General features: G+C 35.9%; 2 protein-coding genes across 2 annotated transcripts; one reads left to right on the top strand and one right to left on the bottom strand.

The window, feature by feature from the left end:
* Positions 1-4,039: 4,039 nt before the first annotated feature.
* On the top strand, positions 4,040-16,044 carry LOC133297550 (uncharacterized). Its single transcript, XM_061496718.1, has 6 exons — positions 4,040-5,085; positions 5,230-5,290; positions 5,453-6,424; positions 6,620-7,260; positions 10,779-10,932; positions 15,967-16,044. The coding sequence occupies exons 1-6, from the start codon at positions 4,040-4,042 to the stop codon at positions 16,042-16,044; spliced, it is 2,952 nt and encodes a 983-aa protein (XP_061352702.1).
* Positions 16,045-20,256: 4,212 nt separating this feature from the next.
* LOC133297551 (early nodulin-like protein 4) lies at positions 20,257-22,748 on the bottom strand. Its single transcript, XM_061496719.1, has 3 exons — positions 22,559-22,748; positions 22,103-22,444; positions 20,257-20,270 (listed from the first exon to the last, which is right to left on the bottom strand). Exons 1-3 carry the CDS (start codon positions 22,746-22,748, stop codon positions 20,257-20,259), a joined length of 546 nt encoding a protein of 181 aa, XP_061352703.1.
* Between the last annotated feature and the right edge of the window lie 1,183 nt (positions 22,749-23,931).

Below are 23,931 nucleotides of genomic sequence, written 5' to 3' on the forward strand. Positions count from 1 at the left end.
CTTGAAACTCATTTTACAAGTCTTACATATCATTCTAGTAATTATCATGCACTTATTATAATCTTCCAGGATACTTTTTCGGTACACATTTATACTGACTAGCAGAACCGGTATATGCATTTTTTTCCGAAAAGCGACTTTCAGCATTCTGAATCACTTACTATAATTATTAAATCCTGTTAATAAATATTACGGTCAATTATGGAATCATTTCCTATTTTCTCATAAGTAATCAGTTAAATTCCTTATTTAACGGTGCGGGTTCTTACACACCTCGTGTTAACCCGGTTTGTTAACATGTCATCGTATTAAGCCACGCTTAATTAAAAATGCGAAATATTCTTTTTCTTTTCAATTATGACGTCATTATTCTTACCAAGTTGAATTACTTAATTCAGTTCCAAAACATTGTCTGTATGTAAATGCAAAAGATAGACATATATACTGAAATAACCTCATAACATAATTAAGATCATTAACTGAGTTTCTAGTCACGGCACTACTACACGTAAGCCGGACAGCCCTAATAGTTTATACAGCCCAAATCTAATCAACAACATAATCCCATGTGGCATAGACAATCCCCATGCTCACCAAATAAGGCAACAAGGCCCAACAACAGTCTCAACAATAACAGCATAATCATAAAGATAACATAACAACATCCAGCATATAATCATAACAGCAAACATCTAACTCAGCTCCGGCCTCCTGCCGCTAGAGGTCTCAACCCCCAGCGTTACCTGAACCTGAAATGTGTGCCCCAAACGTCGGGTGAGACATCTACCCCTTGCTCCATAGGCCAAGTTCAACCAGTTGGTGAAGTTTGCGCACTTCAGGATGGTGAGGCCTACTCCTACATTTCTGGCTGCTAAGTTCCGCAGGGGACTTAGTGAGGATATTTCTGGTTACCTAGCTGGTTCTGCTTCTAGAGATTTTGGGATACTGGTTCAGTAGTGTCGTGATATTGAAGATTACTACAGCTCGAGTAAGGCCAAGAAGGCCAAGGTTGCTGAGGCGACGAAGGTTGCAGCTGGTAGTTCCACTTCTTGGCGAGACAGGAAGTTTGGAAACAAGGGAAAGGGTAAACAGATGGCAGCTCGGCAGGCGCCGAATTAGTTCAAGAGGACTTCTGCTCCGGGGAGTGCAGTGAGACCTCCTGCTCCCAGGTGTTCGGGATGCGGGAAGACTCATTTTGGGCCGTGTTCTACCGGCCAGTTGATTTGCTTTCAGTGTGGCAAGGAGGGCCACTTCTCCAGAGACTGTCTGTCGGCGACGACGAGGGCTACTGCTGTGCAGGCAGTGCCACTTCAGATGGTTCCCCTTCCACCTACTTCGGCACCGGCCGTGCCACCATCTTCTGGGAGAGTTTATACTCTAGATCGTTAGCAGTCGGATCGAGCTCCGAACCTTGTCAGAGGTACTGTTACGATTGGTACATCAGCTGTTGATGTTTTGTTTGACTCTGGGGCTACGCATTCTTTTGTTGCTACCCCGATTGTTGTGGGGCTTGAGTTGCCCATGTCTGTGCTTTCTCCATCGCTGCGGGTGACCACCGCCACCGGAGAAAGATGTGATGCTACCACTGTTCATCGCAATGTGGCGTTTCAGTGGGATGGCCGTGAGTTCTCGGTGGATCTGATAGGATTGCCGATGGCCAACTTGGAGGTTATTCTGGGCATAGATTGGCTGTCCAGAAATTGTGTGATGATTGACTGTTGTGCCAAGCGTGTAGTGTTGTCTCCGTGTGATTCCACAGCCAGTTCCTCGTCGTACATTTCGTTGCTGCAGGCTAGGAGAGCCTTGAGAGCAGGGGCATTTGGTTATGTCATGTTGGGAGGTTTGGTGAGTGGTACACAGGAGGATATCACCAGCATTCCTGTGGTGAGGGAGTTCCTCGAGGTGTTTCCTAAGGAGATCCCTGAGTTTTCACCACAGAGGGAGATAAAGTTCTCCATAGATTTGTTGCCTAGTGTGGGGCCGATTTCTTTAGCTCAATACCGGATGTCGCCACCGGAGTTGGCAGAGCTGAAGAAGCATATTGAGGATCTTTCAGCGAAAGATTTCATTAGACCGAGTGTGTCTCCTTGGGGAGCACCGGTTATCTTTGTGAAGAAGAAGGACGGAACAATGCGATTGTGCACCAATTACAGGCAGCTGAACAAGGTGACAATCAAGAACAAGTATCCCCTTCCTCGGATTGATGATCTGTTGGATCAGCTCAGGGGTGCTTGTGTGTATTCCCAGATTGATCTCCGGTCCGGATACCATCAGATTCGGGTGAAGCCGGAGGATGTCCCGAAGACCGCATTTCGCTCGAGATACGGTCATTTTGAGTACTTGGTGATTCCATTCGGTCTCACCAATGCACCTGCTGTGTTCATGGATTACATGAACCGAATTTTCCAGCCGTACTGATAACACATATTTTGTTACACTTATTTGTTACTCTTGATTAGTATTTTTAGGATTTATTTGAATAAAATAATGATTGTTAGAGTTAATTTAGGTTTTTAGTTTTTAATTGGGTTTAATTTATTTTCGTCAGAATTTTTCAGCTTTACGTTACTTCTGTATTTTGGCCATATCTCGGTCCATAGTTGTCGGATTGACTCCGTTCTTGTTGGGTTTTTCAGATAACACAGAGAGCTACAATTCTTATGCAGAGCTCTAAGCCCAATTCGGACTAGAAGCTGGTCGATTTCGGACACCAAGTTGGACGCGTTTTGCTGAAGTTTTGTTTGACTATTGGGCTTGTAATTTAAATTAAAACCCAATTACTTAAGTGGCCCAAAGCCAAGTTTTATTGTTTCATTTTATTTTATTCGGTTTTTTTATTTTATGTTTGGGCTGAAGCGATGAAACCCTAGCCGTCCTGCGTGACGACTATTTAAAGGGGACTCTAGGAAACCCTTGGTAGTCAGTTTTTACAACAGAGAAGTTCTCTCTGAGTTTTTATTCAATTGTGTTCTTCATCTTTTTTCTTCTTCTTCTTTTTATTTCAATTATGTTTACCTTAGCCATGCGAGGCTAAGAACCTTTTAATCAACCTAAGGGTAATGGATTCCATGGATTGGTCTTGAGGATCTGCGTTTATTTCAAATCAGTTTTGTTTCCCTTCCCAACTCAGATTGATATCGTGCGATCGTGGATATTCAATCTGAGGTTCGCGATTGCGATTATGGAAAGGGATTAATCATCAGATTTGATGATTAGGTTGATTGACCCTATGACCTTAAATCAAGCGGGCTGATACTCTGCGATTGTATGAGTAGAAGCATCGTCTTTGATCAAATGCTAAGCGATCGCTTAGAGAGGGTTGTCAATTGGAAATAAGGATTCTGATCCGATTGACAAATCAATCACGATTCTGATATCTTCTTATCCGAGGAAAGACGTCCATGGAACCCAAACCTTAGGTTGGTTATTTTTAATTACAAATATTTATTCCAAATTTATATTCTGCCTTTTTAATTATTGAATCAAAATCCAAAATCCCCCTTTTAATTTTCTGTTCTCATAAGCGATTTTAACCAAAACAATTTCCTTGAGAGACGACTTAGGGTTTCCACTTTACTGCAAATTTTCTGAACCCTAAAGAATTAATTTTTAATTTGCGCGAGTTCGACAACTCGTGTCAAATTTGGCGCCGTTGCCGGGGACATTGCATCGGTCTAAATCGTTTTCTGATTCTTGATCATCTTCTTTTTCATCTTCATCTTCTTTTTCTTTAATTTTCGTTTCTGAAAAAAAAATAAAAAATAATAAAAAAAAATTTAATTTTTTTTTTTTTTGTGTCTTATCGTACGTTTCGTGATTTTACTGTTGTATGCTTTGCCTATGATGCATGACTAGGAGTAATACCAGTGTTGATGATTTATATGCATATGACCCTGAGATAGATAGATCATTGCATGCTGCTAGTAGAGCTCGTAGGTTGACTTACAGTAGAGTTGTTCCTGAGCATACCTTAGAGTCTGTTTGTTCGAGTCCTTTACATAGTGTTTATTCGTTTGGTCATTTATTTGATTCTGAAATCATGGGTGATAGAACACTTAAGCAATTGGCTGCTCCTAATGTTGATAATGAGCAGCCCTTGTGTATTCGTTATACTAATCCTGTTGTACCTTTTGAGCTTAAGTCTGGACTAATACACTTGCTGCCCAAGTTTCATGGTCTTGCAGGTGAGGATCCCCACAAATATCTGAAGGAATTTCATATAGTCTGCAGCACTATGAAGCCAACAGGGGTGGATGAGGAACAAATCAAGCTGCGTGCTTTCCCTTTCTCTTTGGACAGTGGAGCTAAGGACTGGTTGTACTACCTGCCACCTTCCTCCATTGTAAGCTGGAATGACATGGCCAGATTGTTTCTGGAGAAATTCTTCCCTTCATCCAGGGCCACTTCAATCAGAAAGGAGATCAGTGGCATAAGGCAAGCTAATGGGGAGAACATGCATGAGTATTGGGAGCGATTTAAAAGGCTTTGTTCAAGCTGCCCACACCATCAAATTCCAGACAATCTCCTGCTTGTTTACTTCTATAAAGGGCTGCTGCCTATGGATAGGAACCTTCTGGATGCAGCTAGTGGAGGAGTCCTGAGCAATAAAACACCTAATGAAGCCAAGGAGCTGATTGCTGAAATAGCTGCTAATGCTCAACAATTTGGAACTAGAGCCAACAGCAGTGCAGTCTTCCAAGTGCAAACTCCTCCAATGCAAAATCCAACAGTAGCAGCAACAGGAGCATCAAGCACAGATAACCAGAGAATGGAGAACAGACTTGATGAGCTGACATCAATGGTGAGGCAGTTGGCAGTGACACAGACTGTGCAACCTTCTGCTCAACAGATAAGCAACTTGTGTGGCATCTGCTGTGATCCTTCTCACCCCACGGATGCATGTCCTTCCTTTCATCAAGACAACGATTTCCAAGATGATCAGTCTGTTGCTGCAATTTTTCCTGGAAAGCCACAGTACCAACAGCAGCAGCAACAACAGTACCAGCAGCAGCAAAATAATCCATTCTCCAACACTTACAATCCTGGCTGGAAGAATCATCCCAACCTCAGATGGAACCAGAATCAGCAAAATGTTCCATATCAAAGTCAACAAAATTTTCCATACCAGCAGAAGCAGCAGTTCATTCCACAGCAGAGACAAAACTTCCAGCAACCTGCTCCCCAACAGTTGCAACAACAACCACCAGTGCAGCAGCAAAACAGTGGCAGTGGTCCTTCTTTGGAGGACTTAATGAAACAGATGGCCACTAGCAATCTGCAGTTCCAGCAGAGGACTGAGTCTTCTATTCAGAATCTGCAAACACAGATTGGCCAGCTTGCAACGTCAGTAAATCAAAATCAACAAGCAAGTGGCAGCTCCCTTCCATCCCAAACAGTTCCAAATCCAAAAGGAAGCGGAAATGTGAGTGCTATTACTTTGCGGTCTGGAAAGCAAATGGAGGAGCCAACCCACACTGCTGCTGAGACATCCAATGGAGGTGACACTAGCTCCAAGAAGCAGAGCACTGATACATCTGATGTCCATATCCCTTTGTCATTTCCTCAGAGAGCCACTCAGTCAAAGAAGCAGTCAGCAAAGGTTCAAGATAAAGAGATACTTGACACCTTCCGGAAAGTTGAGGTGAACATCCCTCTTTTGGATGCAATACAGCAGATTCCGCGATATGCCAAGTTTCTAAAGGAGCTGTGCACCAACAAGAGGAGACTGAAGGGAGATGAGCAGGTTAACCTGAGTCAGAATGTATCGGCACTCATCCAGCCCATGCCTAAAAAGTGTCAAGATCCAGGGACATTTACTATCCCTTGCGTGATTGGCAATTCTGTTTTTCATGATTGCATGCTAGACTTAGGAGCTTCCATCAATGTTATGCCTGCATCTGTGTTTAAGTCTCTTGGTCTTGGTCCTTTGCGTGCCACTGGTATTGTGGTTACGTTAGCTAATAGGAGTAGTATTCACCCATCTGGTTTGATTGAGGATGTATTAGTCAGAATTAATAATCTGATTTTTCCTGCTGATTTCTACATTTTAGAAATGGAGAGTGAGACTGCTACTAATAGATCCCCAATCATACTTGGTAGGCCTTTCATGAGGACAGCTAGGACCAAGATAGATGTTCATTCTGGTACTCTTTCCATGGAATTTGGTGATAGCATTGTGCATTTTAATATATTTGATGCAATGAAACATCCCAGGGAAGAGCATTCTGTCTTCTGCGTAGATGTGATAGATGACGTTGTTGAGGATATTTCTGCTACATTCCTTGCTGAGTTTTCTACTGATTTTGATTCTGATTTCTGTGGTTGTGGTGATAGTCGAGAGTGCATTGTATGTGATGAAATAACATCTCATCTTTCTGGTTTCAATGATGCACTAATTGATGATTCTGATTATGAGTGTGAATCTGCATTTTCTGAATTGCCTGCTGATATTATTGATGATCCTAATCCTGTTTCTGAGAATTTGTTTACAGGCATTGCTGCTGACTTGTTTTCTGCAGAATTTGCACCACCAACTACACCTCTTCCATCCATTGAGCAGCCTCCGAAATTGGAGTTGAAGGTTCTGCCCGACCACTTGAAATATGCATTTCTTGAAGAGAATGAGCAGCTACCAGTCATTGTGGCAAAGAACCTTCTACCTGAGCAGGAGGATAAACTGTTAACCTTGCTGAAGGAAAATAAGAGGGCAATTGGGTGGACAATGGCTGACATTATTGGTATTAGTCCTTCGACATGCATGCACCGTATTCTACTCGAAGAAGGAGCTAAACCAGTGAGACAACCCCAAAGGCGTTTGAACCCACTGATTCTAGATATGGTGAAGAAGGAAGTAACAAAACTCTTGCAAGCTGGCATGATTTACCCCATCTCTGATAGCCAATGGGTGAGTCCTGTTCAGGTGGTCCCTAAAAAGTCGGGAGTCACTGTGATTGCCAACCAAAATAATGAGCTGATCACAACAAGAGCTCAAAACAGTTGGAGAGTATGTATAGACTACCGTAGGCTCAACCAGGCAACCCGCAAAGATCACTACCCTCTTCCATTTATTGATCAGATGTTGGAGCGGTTGGCTGGTAAATCGCACTACTGTTTTTTGGATGGATACTCAGGCTACTTCCAGATCCACATTGCACCTGAGGATCAGGAGAAGACGACCTTCACATGCCCCTTTGGCACATATGCATACAGGCGGATGCCCTTTGGACTTTGCAACGCACCAGGTACTTTTCAGCGTTGTAGGTATTTCAGTTAGATGTCTTATTGCAATTTACATACAGACAATATTTTATGAAATTGATTAAGTAATCAACTTGGCTAAGTATAGTGACGTCATAATTGAAAAGAAAAAGATATTCCGCATTTTTAATTAAGCGCAGCTTAATACGATAGTATGATAACATTACCGGGTATACACGGGGTGTTACAGATCTCTCCACCCCAAGCTCACTTGCATGTGCAATATAAGTTCAAAAAGCAATATAATAGTATAAGTTCCAAATCCGTGCAATGCAGTATATAATCATGTCATGTGTGTAATAATCCTACTGGACAGAGAATAAACATGTAGGGATTACATAAGTCTACAACCTACAGTACAAGGAACACCACTTGTACCTCACCCACAGATTCACCATCTTGTATGTCTCCACATACTCAGGCTTACCGTCTAGGTGGTACACCACATACATATCATAAGGCACTTGCACTTAACAGCTCAATAGCGTTTCAAATAATCATCACATAATTTCACAAAACACATAATGCATATAAATCATCCCTCCATGAGGTATGGTGTAACCAATAATGGGAAAAACAGAGGACACGAAAACTTACCTCGCCAGCTAACAACCCAAGCCAAAGTCCACACTAGCCCAAGGTCCACAAGCAACACACTCACAGTCTGTTTATAACAGAAACATTATCAATATTCATACTCTAAAGGTTCATTTCGTTATGACAACATTTTCTTTTTCATTTATTGCTCTTTAGGCTTCTCCCAAAGCCATAAGTCCTTAATCTAAGTGATTCTGACTTAGTTCAATTATTACAGAGGTTCACATTAACTAATCATGGGTCCATAAACCCAATATACCATTATGTATGAACAGAACAGTACCCAACTCAAAATTTCCAGAATATTCAGATATTTCACGGGGCCATATCCGGATATAACCAACCCCATATCCGGATATCAATATCCGGATAACATATTCGGATATTCCGCGACAGAATGCAGTTTCTGCATTTCGCGAAGGTATCCAACCAAGGTTCCATTTTTAACACATATACACGTTAAAGCATGCATCTTTAAACCCATTTAGACCAGTGATCATGTTAGCTACTTAATCCCATCATTTTTCATTCCAAGACTTGATCTTTAACAAGGAAACTCATGATCAAAGGTGAGGAACATACCCCAAAGGCTCAAAACAGAAACCACAAGTGCTCTTGGAGCTCTCAAACCAGCCCCAAGGTTCTGACTTCAAAGGTCCACAAAAATGGCTATCAAGCAAGGTTCTTTCTCTTCAAAGGTTGCTTCTTGAAGCTCCAAATGCCAAGACAATGGCTCCTTCCATGAAACTCAAGAACTCAGCCCCTAAACCACCACTAAACAGAGACCGTAACTCAAAAATGGGCTAACTCTCACCCTCATAAGGTTGCTCACACCAAGTTATGGTGATTAGATGAAGAAATTTGAACAAAAAGGTGATCACTTTGGCTCACAAGAGGAAGGGAGGAAGGTGACAAGCTTGGAGAGAAAATGCAGCAGCCACATTCACGTAGGAAGCTAAGGATCATCCTAGGGTAGTGTGCAAATCACTATATATAGTCTCATTAAGTTATAAGCGTCGATATTAGCACTAATAGCTCCGCTAATCCTTTTAATCTCAAACTTTGGATTCAGAATCTAGCCATTTTTCTAGGATTTATCATATTTTTATTATAATTTTCGCATCACTTTGCCGGTACGCGCTTTTACGTAGTCGGTATCAGTCCTGACGCCAGTTCTCATTATTTTGACTCCAGACTTGTTATATCAGTCCTATATATTATTCTAGGAATATTCACATACTTATTATAATTTTTCGAGATACTTCATTGGTACGCTCTTATGCTGTGAAGCAGAATCGGTATCTTCACTTTTCATCAGAAAAATGACTTTCAACATTATTAAGCCCTTATAATAATTATTCAAGTCTTCCCATATTTATTTTACGTCAATTAGGGAATTATCTCTTTAATCTTATATTTAATTTAATTAAATTCCTAAATTAACGGTGCGGGTTCTTACAATTCACACCATGAAAATGGTATGGTTGTGAAGAGGAGAGTGAAGGGAACAATCTATGTGACGGTGGTTTAGTGATTTGGAGAGGTTTTGGAGGAGAAATCCTAGAGAGAAGTGAGAGCAAATTTTGGAATTTGAATTTTAGAGAGAGGGAGGAGAAGGGAGGCGCTGAATTAGAATAAGAAGGGAGGGAGAAGGTGCCCTAATTAGGGTTGCCATGTCACTTTAGTGGCACTTTATCCTTTAGTGAGACCCGGTGTAATTTTTATATGAACCGTTGTCAAATTTTTACCCAGAAACTCCCAAGACTATAACTTTAAGTACTTAACATTAATTTTGTCTAATTATCATGTTCATAACTTAAAATTTGATTAGTCGATCACAGATCCACTAACAGTCGTTTAATTACACTGTAGTGTTTACCGGTGTTCTTAACTGTACCCGGATTTCATAATCTTATTAACTTTAACATTATTGGTCTAATTATGAATTATTAGGCATATATTGGTCTTCATTTCCATTTTCTCATCTTTTTCTCGTTCCGGGATTCTACCGGCTGCTTCTACAGCAGTACAAAATACCCGGCAGAAGTGACTTTTCCAAAATACTCCAATATCGATATCAAACTTCATCAAATCATATACTAACCTCATTCATGATGTTTATATCATTAGATTAGCTCTCTAACTATAATTTACTACTTGGAGCTATTCTACTAACTGTTACTGCGTCAGCAGTCAAAAATAGCAGGTGAAAATTCACCTGTGTAAAATACCCTCAATATGGATATCAAGATTTTTAGAATTTCATCATCATTCCATTTATGATCATAAGGTCTTCATCATAACCTTCTAATTTAAAAGTCATATAATTAGGGTTATTATACCCGGAACCTCCAAGACTCAAAATTTAAGTTTTTAATATTAAGTTTGTCTAATTATCATGTTCATAACTTAAAATTTTGATTAGTAGATCACCGATCCACTTACTGCTGCTTAATTGCACTGTAGTCTTTACCGGTATTCTTAACTGTACCCATATTTGATAATCTTCTTAATTTTAACATTATTGGTCTAATTATAACTTGTTAGGCATATATGGGTCTTTCTTTCCATTTTCTCATCTTTTTATCGTTCTGAGATTCTAGCGGTTGCTGCTACAGAGTACAAAATATCCGGCAAAAGTGACTTTTTCAAAATATCCCAATATGGGTATCAAACTTCATCAAATCATATATTAGCCTCATCAATGATAATCATATCATCAAAATAGCTTTCTAACTCAAATTTGCCAAATTGGAGCTATTCTACTGACTGTACTGCATCAGCAGTCAAAAATAACAGATAAAAATCCATCTGTGTGAAATACCTTCAATAAGGATATCAAACTTCTTAGAATTACATCCTCATTCAATTTATGACCCTAAGGTCTTCATAATAATCCTCTACTTTCAAAATTATAAAATTAGGGTTGTTATAACGACGAAGGTGGTGGTGGTTAGTGACAGTGGCGGTGGCTATGACGATGGTGGTGGTGGTGATGACAGCAATGGCTGCAATGTCAATGATGGTAGTGATGGTGGTGGTAGTGGTGGCGGTGGTAATGATGATTGTGGCATGGTGGTGATGGGTGGAGGTGGTGGCGATGGCATCTTCGTGATGGTGGCGGTGATAGTGGCGGTGACATCGTTGTGGTGGTGGCGATGACATTGATGGTACAACCACGGCAACAACGATGATGGCGGTGGTCGTGTCAGGATGATGGTGGTTGTGATGATGGTGATGGTAGTGAAGCGTGATTGAGAGAAACAAGTGTTTCTCATTTTATGCCCGAGAACAAAAAAACAGAATTTCTTTATTCTTTTCTCTGTTCCCCATCACAAAAATTAAATCGGTTCATCTCGAGAACAAAAAATAAACTAATTTTACCAGGAATTTTATATCCATTTCTATTCCCGAAAACATAAATTTAAAAAAAATTAATTTCGAAAAGATTGTCATCCACACTGTTAATAACCATGGAGTGGGTCTCCCGAGAATGTGTGCGTCCTAGTTCTGTTTTTCATGCTTTTCTCGGGGTCTAAAGAAAACTGCAATTAATAGACTTTCCTTAATCTTCTTTCCCGAAAAGAAGAGTGTGAAAGTAAATATGGGCCAATAATGAAATTCTCGGGTCTCTTCTTTTCCTGCTAATGTCGAGAACCAACTCGTACAAATTAATCAAATCCTTAGTCGTTCGCTATCCTAATGCTTAATTTAAAGGGGAAATTTAAAAAGTCCCATGTGATTTGCTTCGTAATTATTTAACCCCTATACTTTTTTTCTATAATTTATCTTCCTTATGGTTTTTTCATCCAAGTTGACTTTTAACGCTATTAAATATTGTACTAATTCATCCATTTTCCACTTATGAACAATTTAAAAAATAAAAAACACACAAGAGAGATAAGCAATGAAAGGGGTAAGTGGTAAAATATTAAATCATAGGAAAGTTTTTTTTAAACTTTTCCCTTACAACAATAAAAAAAATGAAAAAAAAGCTTGATGTGAGAAATAATATCGAACTTAACAAGCTGATTGATATATATGACCGTTGCAAATAAAGGGTGTTTTGTTCAACATCCGCTGGAATTAGTTGTCTAGGGAAAAAAAATTTAATGCCCTGTAAAAAAAATTAGAATTGAGATGAACATATTATAATACTTTTTTTTGCCAATTTTGCAATGTAATTAAATTAGGATTAGATAATATAAATTCCTTAATTTTTTAAAAGTTAATAGATTTGTTAATGGGTGCTCTATTTCTATTATCTCTTTCTTAATATATTTTAAATATTCGTTTTTATTTTTTTTTAAATAAATAAAAAATGAAATAAAATTAATCTATAAGACAATGATAGTTTTTCCTCGAGTAATTAACCATAAACATAAATAAAAATAATATATTCAAATACAATAATTGACAAATATAAAATACACATATAAATGACAAACATATGTATAAAAAAATGACAAACATAAATAATATTTCTGCAGTTACTGCAGATAATTTATTTATTTTTACTCTCAAAATTATGTCATTTTGGGATTGAAAAATTAAATAATTATAATTATAAAGACTATAATAATTTTAAAATAAATTAAAATTACAAAAATATCATAATTTTTGTCCTAAAACGACGTCGTATTAGACTTATGACAGATAAATTATCTACATTAACTACAAAAAAAAAACGAACCCATAAAAAAAATGACAAACATAAAAAACACATGAAAATTGTACCCCAGAAAAACACATATGAATGATGTTGAATAGAATATCCTTTATTTGCAATGATGATATATGGTCTTTTAATTTTATTCTCTAATATTTAAGGTTTTAATGTTTTTATAGTGATGTAGATAAATTATTTATATTTATTCTTAAAATGATGTTATTTTAGATTAAAAAATTTAAAAAAAGAATATTATAATCTTGAAATAAATTATAATTACAAAAATATCATATTTTTTGTCTTAAAATGACATTATTTTGAACTAAATGTGGATAATTTATCTACATCAACAGTAGAAAAATAGAACCCAATATTTAAAGTGCTTTTCTTGCAGGAAATTCTGATTTTTTTTATCGTCATTTTATGTTTTCTGATTTGATTTGTAATCAATAAAGATTCAATTTGTCAGTAATTAGATTTTCCCACAAATCATTGTCATAGAAGGAGGTTAGTTGAGTTTATTCCTTTGACATGGAAATAATTTAATTTTTTGAAAACTCTATTCTTCTTTTTGGATATTATCCATCAGTTATGTAAGTTGGGGCCACATTATGCTTTTGACGTTGTTTCTGTTTTAACTAATTCGAATATATATATATATATATATATATATATATATATATATATATATATATGTGTGAAGTATGATCCTTTGATAACAGTGTCAAATTTTAAATTTGACACATCGTCTGAGAGCTATTAGATAAAAAAAAAACCAGCGACTCTGATTTGTAAGCATGTGACACCATTAATTTTTTTCATCTAACGGCTCTTAGATAAGGTGTCAAATTTTAAATTTGACACTGGTGTCAAAGGATCCAACCTATATATATATACAAAAAAATATTTTTGCAGTTACTGCAGATAAGTTATCTGCATTTTTTCTCAAAACGACGTCGTTTTGGGATTGAAATATTAAAAAATTTAATTATAAAGACTATAATAACTCTGAAATAAATTAAAATTACAAAAACACCATGATTTTTGCCCCAAAACGATGTCGTATTGGGCTTACTGCAAATAACTTATCTGCAATAACTAAAAAAAATAAAAATAAACCAATATATATATATATATATATATATTATTGTATGAGGGCGTAAATTCAAATCTTAGTGCTCCCATTATATATATATATATATATATATATATATATATATATATATATATATATATATATAATGGGAGCACTAAGATTTGAATTTACGCCCTCATACAAATTATTCAAACTCTCACCGTTAGACCCATCCTAATAGCTTATTCAATTCTATTTTTGTTTTGTGTTTTTTTTTTACGGTTTTCTTTTATGTTATCAGTCCATTACATAAAATGTTACTACCCAAACCAAACCCTTCACACTTAGACCAACCCTAATAGCTTATTAGACCCTATTTTTGTTTTAAGTCAAGATTGTGCTTTTTTTTGTTATGATTTTCTTTTAATTACATGTTATTTGTCCATTAGAAAAAATGTTTTAAAGAATTTTATTTTTTTTGATATTATCTATGGGTCATTAATTGCTTAACTAAATTGATTTAAGCCGGATAAGACCTCATGAACAACAAAGCGCTCCCTGCCAAGTTTTAAAGAACTTTTTTTTTTTTTTTTAATTTCCCATAGATGTTCCCTCCAATTTAGATGACTAATTCCCTTTCATGGCAAAGCGCTCCTTACCAAATTTTAAACAACCTATTTAATAATCATTTCGAATACTCTCCCACTAGATTACACTGACTCTGACACAGAACACGTGACACGACACGCCAAAACGTTAATTTTAAAAAATGTCATATTTCGACACGTTGGGACACGTTTTGATATTAAATAATATTTTAATATATAATATAATTTAAATTTAATACATATCACAATCCATAATAAGTCATATAATCAATCAAATATTCAAATTTCATAACGTAAATATAAAAAAAAAAAATTGTACCTTGTTAATTTTTCATAACAGAAAAAATTGATTTATAAATTTTTTTTTATCTTTAGTTAATAAAATAAAATGAAGACTAAAAAAAAACGTGTCGGACACGTATCAGAGCGTTGACTGCATGTAGAAAAAAGTTGACTGTGTGCCGAAAAAACGTATCGAAACATGTCAAAGAGTTGACCGCGTGTCTCAAAATATTGATCACGTGTCAGAACGTATCACCGTCCGACACGCATATTTACAAAAATTTGTGTCCGGGTATCATAACTCTCCCATTGAAAGCCTTAATTAGTTTCCTCTCTTTTCTAACAGCATAATTACTTCCACCCACTTTCCTCACGCATAGTGATTTTTTGTTTTTAATTGATCCACTCTTAACTCTCTTTAAATCTCTTCGCATTCTTTTTACTTTCTTTAGCTCTCTTTTGCTATTCACAAATCCTATTATGATTGTCTTTCACCTTCCATCTCACCTTTTTTTTTTATATTATCCTTCGATTCAGTGACTAGTCCGATTCCATCTCATTTTTTTTTTATTTTTATTATCCTTCGATTCATTGATTAGTGCGATTTGAACTGGGTAGGAACACAGTTGCATTTTTAAGAATTTGAACTCAAAATTACTAATTAAACTGAAACAACTCATTACCACCTGATCCACATGCTTGTGGTGTCTTTCACACCTTCCATCTCTAACTAATTGAATTCTGCGTTCTTTCCTTTGCTTTTGGTTTATTAGGCAATGGACTTACACGGGACCATACTTATATGATCTAGATGTGTAAGAATGGGCAAGGTTTAAGGATATCATTGTAAGATGGCTAAATCACCATTTTGAATATTGGCATAAAGTGCAAATTTTCTACGATAATATCTGTACATCTTTGAATGATGATTAATGTCAATCAACAATAAAACCTCATAAGAAGAACTAGAACTAATGGACACCATGCCTTCCCAATGAATATCAAGCCAATGCAAATGTAGAGAAGCCATCGGTGAAGAAAGGAGTCTTGTAGCTAAATGTCAATGACACCTCGTTTCCACAAAACAAAGTGATGTCTCAACAATTGTCAGCCATAATAAAAACAATTGACTTTAAATCAAGTAAATGTGATCGAGAATCAACCAACTAATCCAATTCATCAAGCAGTGTGTTACGGAATGTGAAAGCAATTATGGAGTTCTGTGTCTCTGTAAGTAGTTAGTTGGAAATTGCATAGGTCAAATGCTAGAGAAAATACAGTTACAGCTATGGCGTGAAATAAGGAGGGTTGTTAGAAAGTTGGTTGAGCCTATTACGTTCGGAGTTAGTTACTCAGAAGCCTGGATAGTGTGTAGGTAGACTTGTGTGTAGTCTGATATAAAAGGGAGCTTGATGTACAAAGAAGGATATCTGAATAATGAAGTTCTTGTGTTAGTTTCTTTCTTTTATCCTTTACAGATTCTTGAATCCGTAACATTGGTGCTTTCATTCTTGAACATTACCATCTTCATGTTGCAAGTTCAAGATTTCACCTAGGAATTCTAAGCCTTGTAGCAGCGTATTGATTCTCGCCTCGATGACAATCAAGCGCAGTTGTTAACGGTGGAATCAAGGTTGGCTGATTCCTAGAATCATATGTCTATGATAGTGAATCAGTTGCAGCAACTCAACACCATGGTGCTTGCAATTGATGATCATTTTCGAGATCCTAATTTTCGTGGACTTGTGTTTCACTCCAATGTTGATACTGCATCGTCTTTGAATCCTCATTGTGCTGATCACAATGACCCTTGGAATCTCACTACAGCTGTTCTTGGTGCTTCCAAAATTTCCCCACTTCGTTCAACCACAAGCAACGATGAAAGGACTGAAGTAGTTGGTCTGCATCCGCTATTACAGTTCATTTTCATCGATAAAGATTCAACTTCTTGTTCATTTTCTTTTTCCAGAAAAACAACATAGCTCTGACTTTGCAGGATCTTCAATTTCTTTAATGCAAATAGAGTTTGCTTCATTACACCACGGAAGGACAACTTCAGTTGGTCCGCGTCCGCTGTTGAAGTCCATTGAGAGCATTGATGCAGATCCGCGTTTTGCATTCATGTTCATTCCCATGGAGAATTCTCCTCTCAAGTACGACAATGTACCAGGTGCACACAAGGCTGCTGCGCAAATCTTGTACCCCATTGTTGACACTAGGGGAAATGTGGCTGTAAAATTAGTTTTTGGTGCATCAACTCAGCCAAGAGGCATCCCTGTTTGTACTTTTATTTTTCGTTCGTCACAGAGTGCATTTGTAGACTTTTTTTTGGTTCAACGCAACATGCAATTGAGAGTAATTGGAATGTCATTCACCATGTTCTTCTGAGTTTTACTTGGGACCCAGGAGGCGTTGGCCATTTAGATTTCCATATGTTTAGTTGCAGGTGCTTCAACACAAGGCTTAACCTGCTAACTTTGTAAGAACCCGCACCGTTAATTAAGGAAGTTAATTAATTAATTAAGAGAAATTAGGAAGTAATTCCATAATTGACCCTAATAATTATTATGAGGCTTTAATGATTATAGTAAGTGAGTAATAATGCTGAAAGTCGCTTTTCGGACGAAAAGTGCAGATATCGGTTCTGCTACTCGGTATAAATGAGTATCGGTAAAGTATCCCGAAAAATTATGAAAAGTGTGTATATGTCACTAGAATAATATATAGGACTTGTAAAACAAGTTTCAAGTTAAAATAATGAGAACTGGTGCCAGAACTGATACTGGCTATGGAAAAGCGCGTACCGGAAAGGTGCTGCGAAAAATAAAATAAAAATATGATAAATCTTAGAAAAATGAGTAGGTTCAAAATCCTAAGTTTGGGATTAAAATGCTAAGCTTAGCTATTAGCGCTAATACAGTGTGATTAAAATTGATACCCCTATAAATTTGAGGGCACATGTCCCTAGGTCAGATTTTATTGCATGTTGTGCCTCCTTTCTGAAGCTGGTTGCCTCCCAAGCTTGTCACCTTCTCTTCTCCTCCATTTTTGTGAGCAAAAAGACCTTTTCTTCCTTTAAACTTTCACCTTTGCACTTTGAATTAGTGTGAAGTGGTCTTGTGAGTGGGTGAGACTTCCCTTTTCTGAGTTCCAGCTTCTGAGTGTGAGGTGTAGGGGGCTGACTTGGTGGTTTGAGTGTTGGGAAGCCTTTGTTCCTTGTTTGTTGAGCTTCAAGGAGCCACCTTTGGTGAAAAAGAACCTTCCTTGCTTGTCATTTTCGTGTGCCTTGGGAGAAATAAGCTTGCAATTGTGTGGTGAGCTCCAAGAGAAACCTTTTCTAAGTTTTGAACCTTGGGTAAACTTCCCCAACCTTGATCATGAGTTTTCTTGGTGTAAAGGTGAATTCTTGGCATGTTAATGAGTTAAACAAGTAGGTAATCTGTATATGAACTTAAAACAGAATAAATATGCATGCTTTAACATTGGAATGGTTTAAAAACCCAACCTTTGAAGTGATATCTCGCGAAATGCAAAAACTGCATTCTGTCACGAAATATCCGGATATGGATATCCGGATATTGATATCCGGATATGGATATCCGGATATTGATATCCGAATATGGGATCTTGTGATATTCGAATATGGATATCTGGATATGGCCCCGACATATATCCAAATATTCTGAATTTTCGAAGAACAGTAGCTGCACTATTCATACAGAATGATGTTTGGGGTTTGTGGACCCTAGATTGGCTAAGTTGAGCCTTTGTAATAATTAAACTAAGTCAGAATCTAAGTGATTAAGGGCTTGTGGCTTTGTGAGAAGCCTAAAGACATGAAACGTAAAGGAAAGACATTGTCTTTATGTCATGTGCGTGTAGAGTATGAATATTGATGTGATTATTGGTCCAAACAGATTGTGATCTTGCTGTTTGTGGACTTTGAGCTTGTGTGGACTCTTGTTTTGGATAGCTAGCTTGCAAGGTAAGCGTTCGCGTCCTCAGATTGATCTGTTGTTTGTTCCACCGACCTCCAAGGAGGTTGGTTTATATGCATGGTATGTTTTTATGAAAATATTATATGCATTGATATATGCCTGAGATATGTGAATATGTCTGTTGATTACATACACAATCAGACTGCGACTCTGGTGTGTAAGGCATAAGACTACGATTCTTATGTTTAGATGGGTCGCATACGTGCATAATCCCTATCTTGTTCCCTGGCCAGTCGAACCGCATCTACATACATCACATGATTAATGAGTTGTAGTATTTAGCTCGTTGAGCAAGAAATTATACTGTCATGATATAAATGCCTTAACATGAACATGCATTGAAATTACTGCTTTTGAACTTATGTTATACTTGTAAGTGAGCTTGGGGCGGAAGAGTCCTTGAGGACCCCTTCTCTTACTAAGATTTCTTTTTAGAGATCTCACCCCACGTTTGGGGCACACATTTCAGGTTCAGGTAATGCTGAGGTTGAGACCTCTAGCGGCAGGAGGCCGGAGCTTAGCTGAGAAATATGTTGTGTATGATGATATGCTATAGATGCTGACATGCTTTATATTATTGTTATGTTATTTGGTTTGAGACTCTGTTGGGCCATGTTGCCTTAGTTGGTGAGCATGAGGATTGTCCATGCCACATTGATTGTCGATGTCCTTTTTAGTTTCGAGTTGTATTAATAAATCAGGATTATGGTCTGGACTACGTGTTGTAGTTCCGTTATTTAGATACACTCACTTATTTTATCTATAGAGGTATTTCAGTTAGCTATCTTTTGCAAATTACATATAGGCAATATTTTGAAAATGAATTAAGTAATTCAACTTGGTAATGATAATGACGTCATGATTGAGAAAAAAAAATATTCCGCAATTTTAATTAAGCGTGGCTTAATACGATGACATGTTAACAAACCGGGTTAACATGGGGTGTTACAACCTTCGCCCGTTGGGTATGGCTGAGAGAGTTTTCATTGTTTTGGACCTTGAGGACAAGGTCCCTTTTGAAGGGATGAGTGATGTTACGGAACGTGAACGCAATTATGGAGTTATGTGTCTCTGTAAGTAATTAGTTGGAAATTGCATAAGTCACATGCTAGAGGAAATACAGTTAGAGCTGTGGCATGAAATAAGGAGGGTTGTTAGAGAGTTGGTTGAGCCTATTACGTTAGGAGTTAGTTACTCAGAAGCCTGGGTAGTGTGTAGGTAGACTTGTGTGTAGTCTGATATAAAAGGGAGCTTGATGTACAAAGAAGGATATCTAAATAATGAAGTTTTTGTGTTAGTTTCTTTAGTTTCTCTCTTTTATCCTTTACAAATTCTTGAATCCGTAACACAATCGCTGGAGAAAGAACACGCACTGAACCAAATTTTACATCAGCTTCATACCAAGTCAACAATGTGGGAAATCCACAAAAGGGAAGCTACCATCCTTAAGGCAACACCTATAATCCAAGCTTTAGGGATCACCCTCATTTTTCATGGAGGAGTCAAAATGTGTTGAATCCCAACCACAACAAAAATAACAAAGACCCACATCTCAATTGGAGAAATCCTTTTATAAATTTACAAACTAGATTACGGAACTATGTATCATAATCAAAGTAATAACAAAATTCATCTAATCAACCCTCTGCATTATTCAGGATTTATTTAATTGTTCTTCAGTCTTAATTCGTGACTTCATTATACTCTTAGAGTTTAAACTCTAACTTTTAATCATTCTTTGATTATTGTATTTTTTTTATATATAAATTATCACTTGTTAGACCCTGCAACACACTTTTAAAAATATGAATAACTCTGTTAAATAAAATAATTTCATTTATTTGTTATCGTCACAATCAGACAAAGTTTGAGACCCAATATTATATGTTTCATCTCGTAGAATTTGACTCATTAATAATAATAAAAAAATATGTAAAATCTTCGGGTTGTTTCCTCTTTTTCTATCCCTATACCGTAGATAAAGTGTTTGAATCAATAGAGAACCATTTATGCTTTATTATGTGATATACTTTACAATCATGACCAAAGAATAGTTTTGGTATGTGCTTTATTTTAGTTTCATAACTATGGGTACAATATATCTCAATCCTTATTGCAGCAGCACGTATAGTCAAACCCTTTTCGAGGCTGACAGGAAGACCCCTTATACTTTTTTTTCATGCATTGTTGGTAGCATTTTAAAATTGTATTGCAAGGCCCAAGGCAGACCAACGTTTCATCCTCAAAACCTGTTGCTGCACCTATAAATGCAATGAGAACAAAGTTTACAATTTTATACGTATGGTTCCTTGCTTTATTTTGTAAAATTTCAGCATATCATTGATATGATAGATTTTTAAATTAACTACCAATATATACCTACAAAAGTCTTATTGATCTTGACATCCACAAAAATTACGCTTTCAAAAATTTATAAAAAATCACATTGGAAATTCATATATAAAAAAATTGTTACTAATTAAGTTTTTTTTTTTGTTGGTAAACATTACTAATTAAGTTTTACTTACCCAACACGCGCGCCAGTGTTTTCCTTTTTCTTTTTAATAAGCACACTAAGAAGTAAGAACACAAAATATCATTTTTCACCTTATTACTTTTGTTAATTTTGCATTGAAAATAAAACTTAAAAGATCATGAATTCAGTTTTATTAAATGAAGCCAGAACCAAAACAACACATAAAATTTCCAAGTAATTTGATGAAGATTCAACCTTCAAATTCTAATCTCCATTTTTCTTAGAAAAATAATGGTTAACATTTTTTTTGGACACATAAAAAGTTTAGGTGGGATTAGAAAAAAATGTAAATATTGTATTCATTGTATATTATCTGTTTGATAAGAATAAGGAACAAAAAAGAAAGGGAATCTCCACTTTTTATTTTTGAGCTAAAACTCAATCTTCTCTTTCTCAAAACAATAACTTCAAAAGGAACATATATGGTAACAATATTTTATTTTAAACAAAATAATCTAATTTAGTAAGGAAATATAGAGATAATTGAATGCTAACATTAATAACGAGAGAGAATAAAGTTATAAAACTTAAAATAATATCAATTTAAATATTATTATAATAATATAATAAACTTGAATTTATTTCCGTCATCACGCTTACAATATTTCTAGTACAAAATTAAATTATATATTCGATTATATAAATAAAACTGACTTCGAGGCAATATTTTAATATAATTTCTTTAATATTAATATTAAGATTAGTGGTATCAAGCTAATATTTTAATATATATTTTTGTAAAACATGAATTACATATAACAACTTTTATATCATAACCAAAATATGAAAAAAAAAAATATGATCACAATTTAAATAGCAAAACCTATTAGCACAGAAATCCGGCTAGGCTTCCTTAAACTGTATAACTATAACATATCTTTAATCTGAATGGATTATTCCACCAGTAATAACTTGTCTTATAAAGGAATTCAACTCTAATTATTAATTTAAATAATAACATTAATATATAAATATTTATATATTACGTAATTTTATTAGTATTTATCTAGTAATATTATTTTTAAATTATTAGAATTAATAATAAAAAAATAAAATAAAATAAAAAAACCGTAAACTCACCCACACCAACTGAGCCTTGAAGCCTTGCTGAGACATAAACTTTGGAAGAAGCCAAATCGGAAGAGTGAATTTGTTGAGGTGGCAGGGCACTTTCTGGTGACTCGGACGGTGGCTCAGCCTGATGAAGTCGGTTTTTGACGGCAATGACTTGGACGATCAGCTTTTGACCCTTTTTGCAACTGTCAACGTTGCCACTGATGAAGAAAAAATAACCCAATTTGTTGAGATGAAATGTTGAATCCCCATCGTCCATCTTATGCATGGGATTATTGACGTTACACGAATAGTAGTCATCCTTCTTCACCACAAGAATCGAATCATTTTCTTTCTTATACTTGAAATCTGCATGTATCCAAAATAAAATAACAATATAATAACTCTTTATGTATCATTATTTTTATGTAAGAATAAAATAAAATCAATATAAATATTATATTAAGTTAATATTGGACTCACAGAGAATATCATTGACATGAAACTTGTTTCTTTGAGCCCAATAATTGTAATCTTCGGAAGGTTTCACCACCCATTCATCTTTGCCATCAACATCAAATTTCATTGCTATTGCTTGAGATGATGATGACGACCTAAGAAACAACATCGCTATCATCAAAAGCAAAAGGCCGAAAAACCTATACCCTGCCATTTGCATTTTGCAATGAAACTGTGATAGCTAAATTGATATTCAGAGAGTTAGAGAAGCGAATGTGTGAAGCTTGTGATATAAAAAAGTTCTACGTTCAAGTACATGTTACGTCATTGATGACTTGACATTTATGTAGTTGTTAATATAGTCAAACTTATTAATGAAGTATAAGATATAATTGAATAAAAAATTATATTTTTTATTAAATTGAAAATATCAGCTCCTTCGCCAATTTGTAGTTCATGACTAAAGTAGTCAATGATTTATATACGTGTCATCACATTTTAATGAGAAAAACAGTGGCCTGTTCATCAAGTTGACGTCAATAATGTGTTTCTAAATGGAGACGTAACTGAAGAGGTATTAATGGAGCAGCCCCCAAGGCTTTGTTGTTGGTAACAAGTCACTGCTGTGTGTCGCCTCACCAAGGCCTGTATGGCGTGAAATCAAGGTACGTAAAATAACCAAAAAATTAAACTGAATCATGAACCGAACCGAACCGAATCGAATCGTCCTTAAAATAATTGACTTTTAAAAATCAGTTAATGAACTGAACCGATTTTTAAAGAACCGAACCTATTTTTAAAGAACCGAACCGAACCGAACCGTTTTCAAACCGAACCAAATTGATTTTTATAACTTTATTTTTTAAATTTTTTAATTATTTTTCTTTTCAAAATAGGATCAACCCGAACTGGTTCTGAACCGAACCGAACAATTTCCAACCTAACCGAACCACTTTTGAACCGAACCACTTTTGAATCGAACCGAACCATTTAAACCAATTCGGTTCAATTTTTCAAAAAATTCAATTCGGTTCGACCCATGCACATCCTTGCCTGAAGCAGGCCTCCCATACCTAGTTTGCAAAACTCAGCTGTATATATATACTAGTCTATGACCGTATCTCCGTATGGAATGGTAATAAGTAAAAAGTATAAAATAAAACTAAATAAATAGTATGTATATTATGCAACATAGTGAAATAGCAAACTTTGTAAAATAATTCAACAATTAAGACAAATTAACTTATTTCAACCTTTGAAAAATTTCTTTGAATACTGTAGGAATTAGAATGGATGAAGGGAAGATAATAGTTAAATCTGAAAACGATAAGACACTTCCATATTTTTTTATAATTTTTTTTAATTAATTAATTTTTCAACAAAATTTTCTATAATTT

This window comes from Gastrolobium bilobum, unplaced genomic scaffold, assembly GCF_033153095.1.
Source record: "Gastrolobium bilobum isolate Gb01-03AN ecotype WA unplaced genomic scaffold, APGP_CSIRO_Gbil_v1 utg4186, whole genome shotgun sequence".
In the NCBI taxonomy this organism is placed as follows: Eukaryota; Viridiplantae; Streptophyta; class Magnoliopsida; order Fabales; family Fabaceae; genus Gastrolobium; species Gastrolobium bilobum.

Bases quoted from the DNA above. Each gene is read 5' to 3' on its own strand.
- LOC133297550 (XM_061496718.1), top strand. From the start codon at position 4,040: ATGGGTGATAGAACACTTAAGCAATTGGCTGCTCCTAATGTTGATAAT. The intron at 6,425-6,619 runs GCATTTTCTGAA...TTTCTTGAAGAG, and splicing joins CTGATTATGAGTGTGAATCT to AATGAGCAGCTACCAGTCAT. The intron at 7,261-10,778 runs GTATTTCAGTTA...TTATAAAATTAG, and splicing joins GGTACTTTTCAGCGTTGTAG to GGTTGTTATAACGACGAAGG.
- LOC133297551 (XM_061496719.1), bottom strand. From the start codon at position 22,748: ATGGCAGGGTATAGGTTTTTCGGCCTTTTGCTTTTGATGATAGCGATG. The intron at 22,445-22,558 runs GTGAGTCCAATA...GGATACATGCAG, and splicing joins TCATGTCAATGATATTCTCT to ATTTCAAGTATAAGAAAGAA.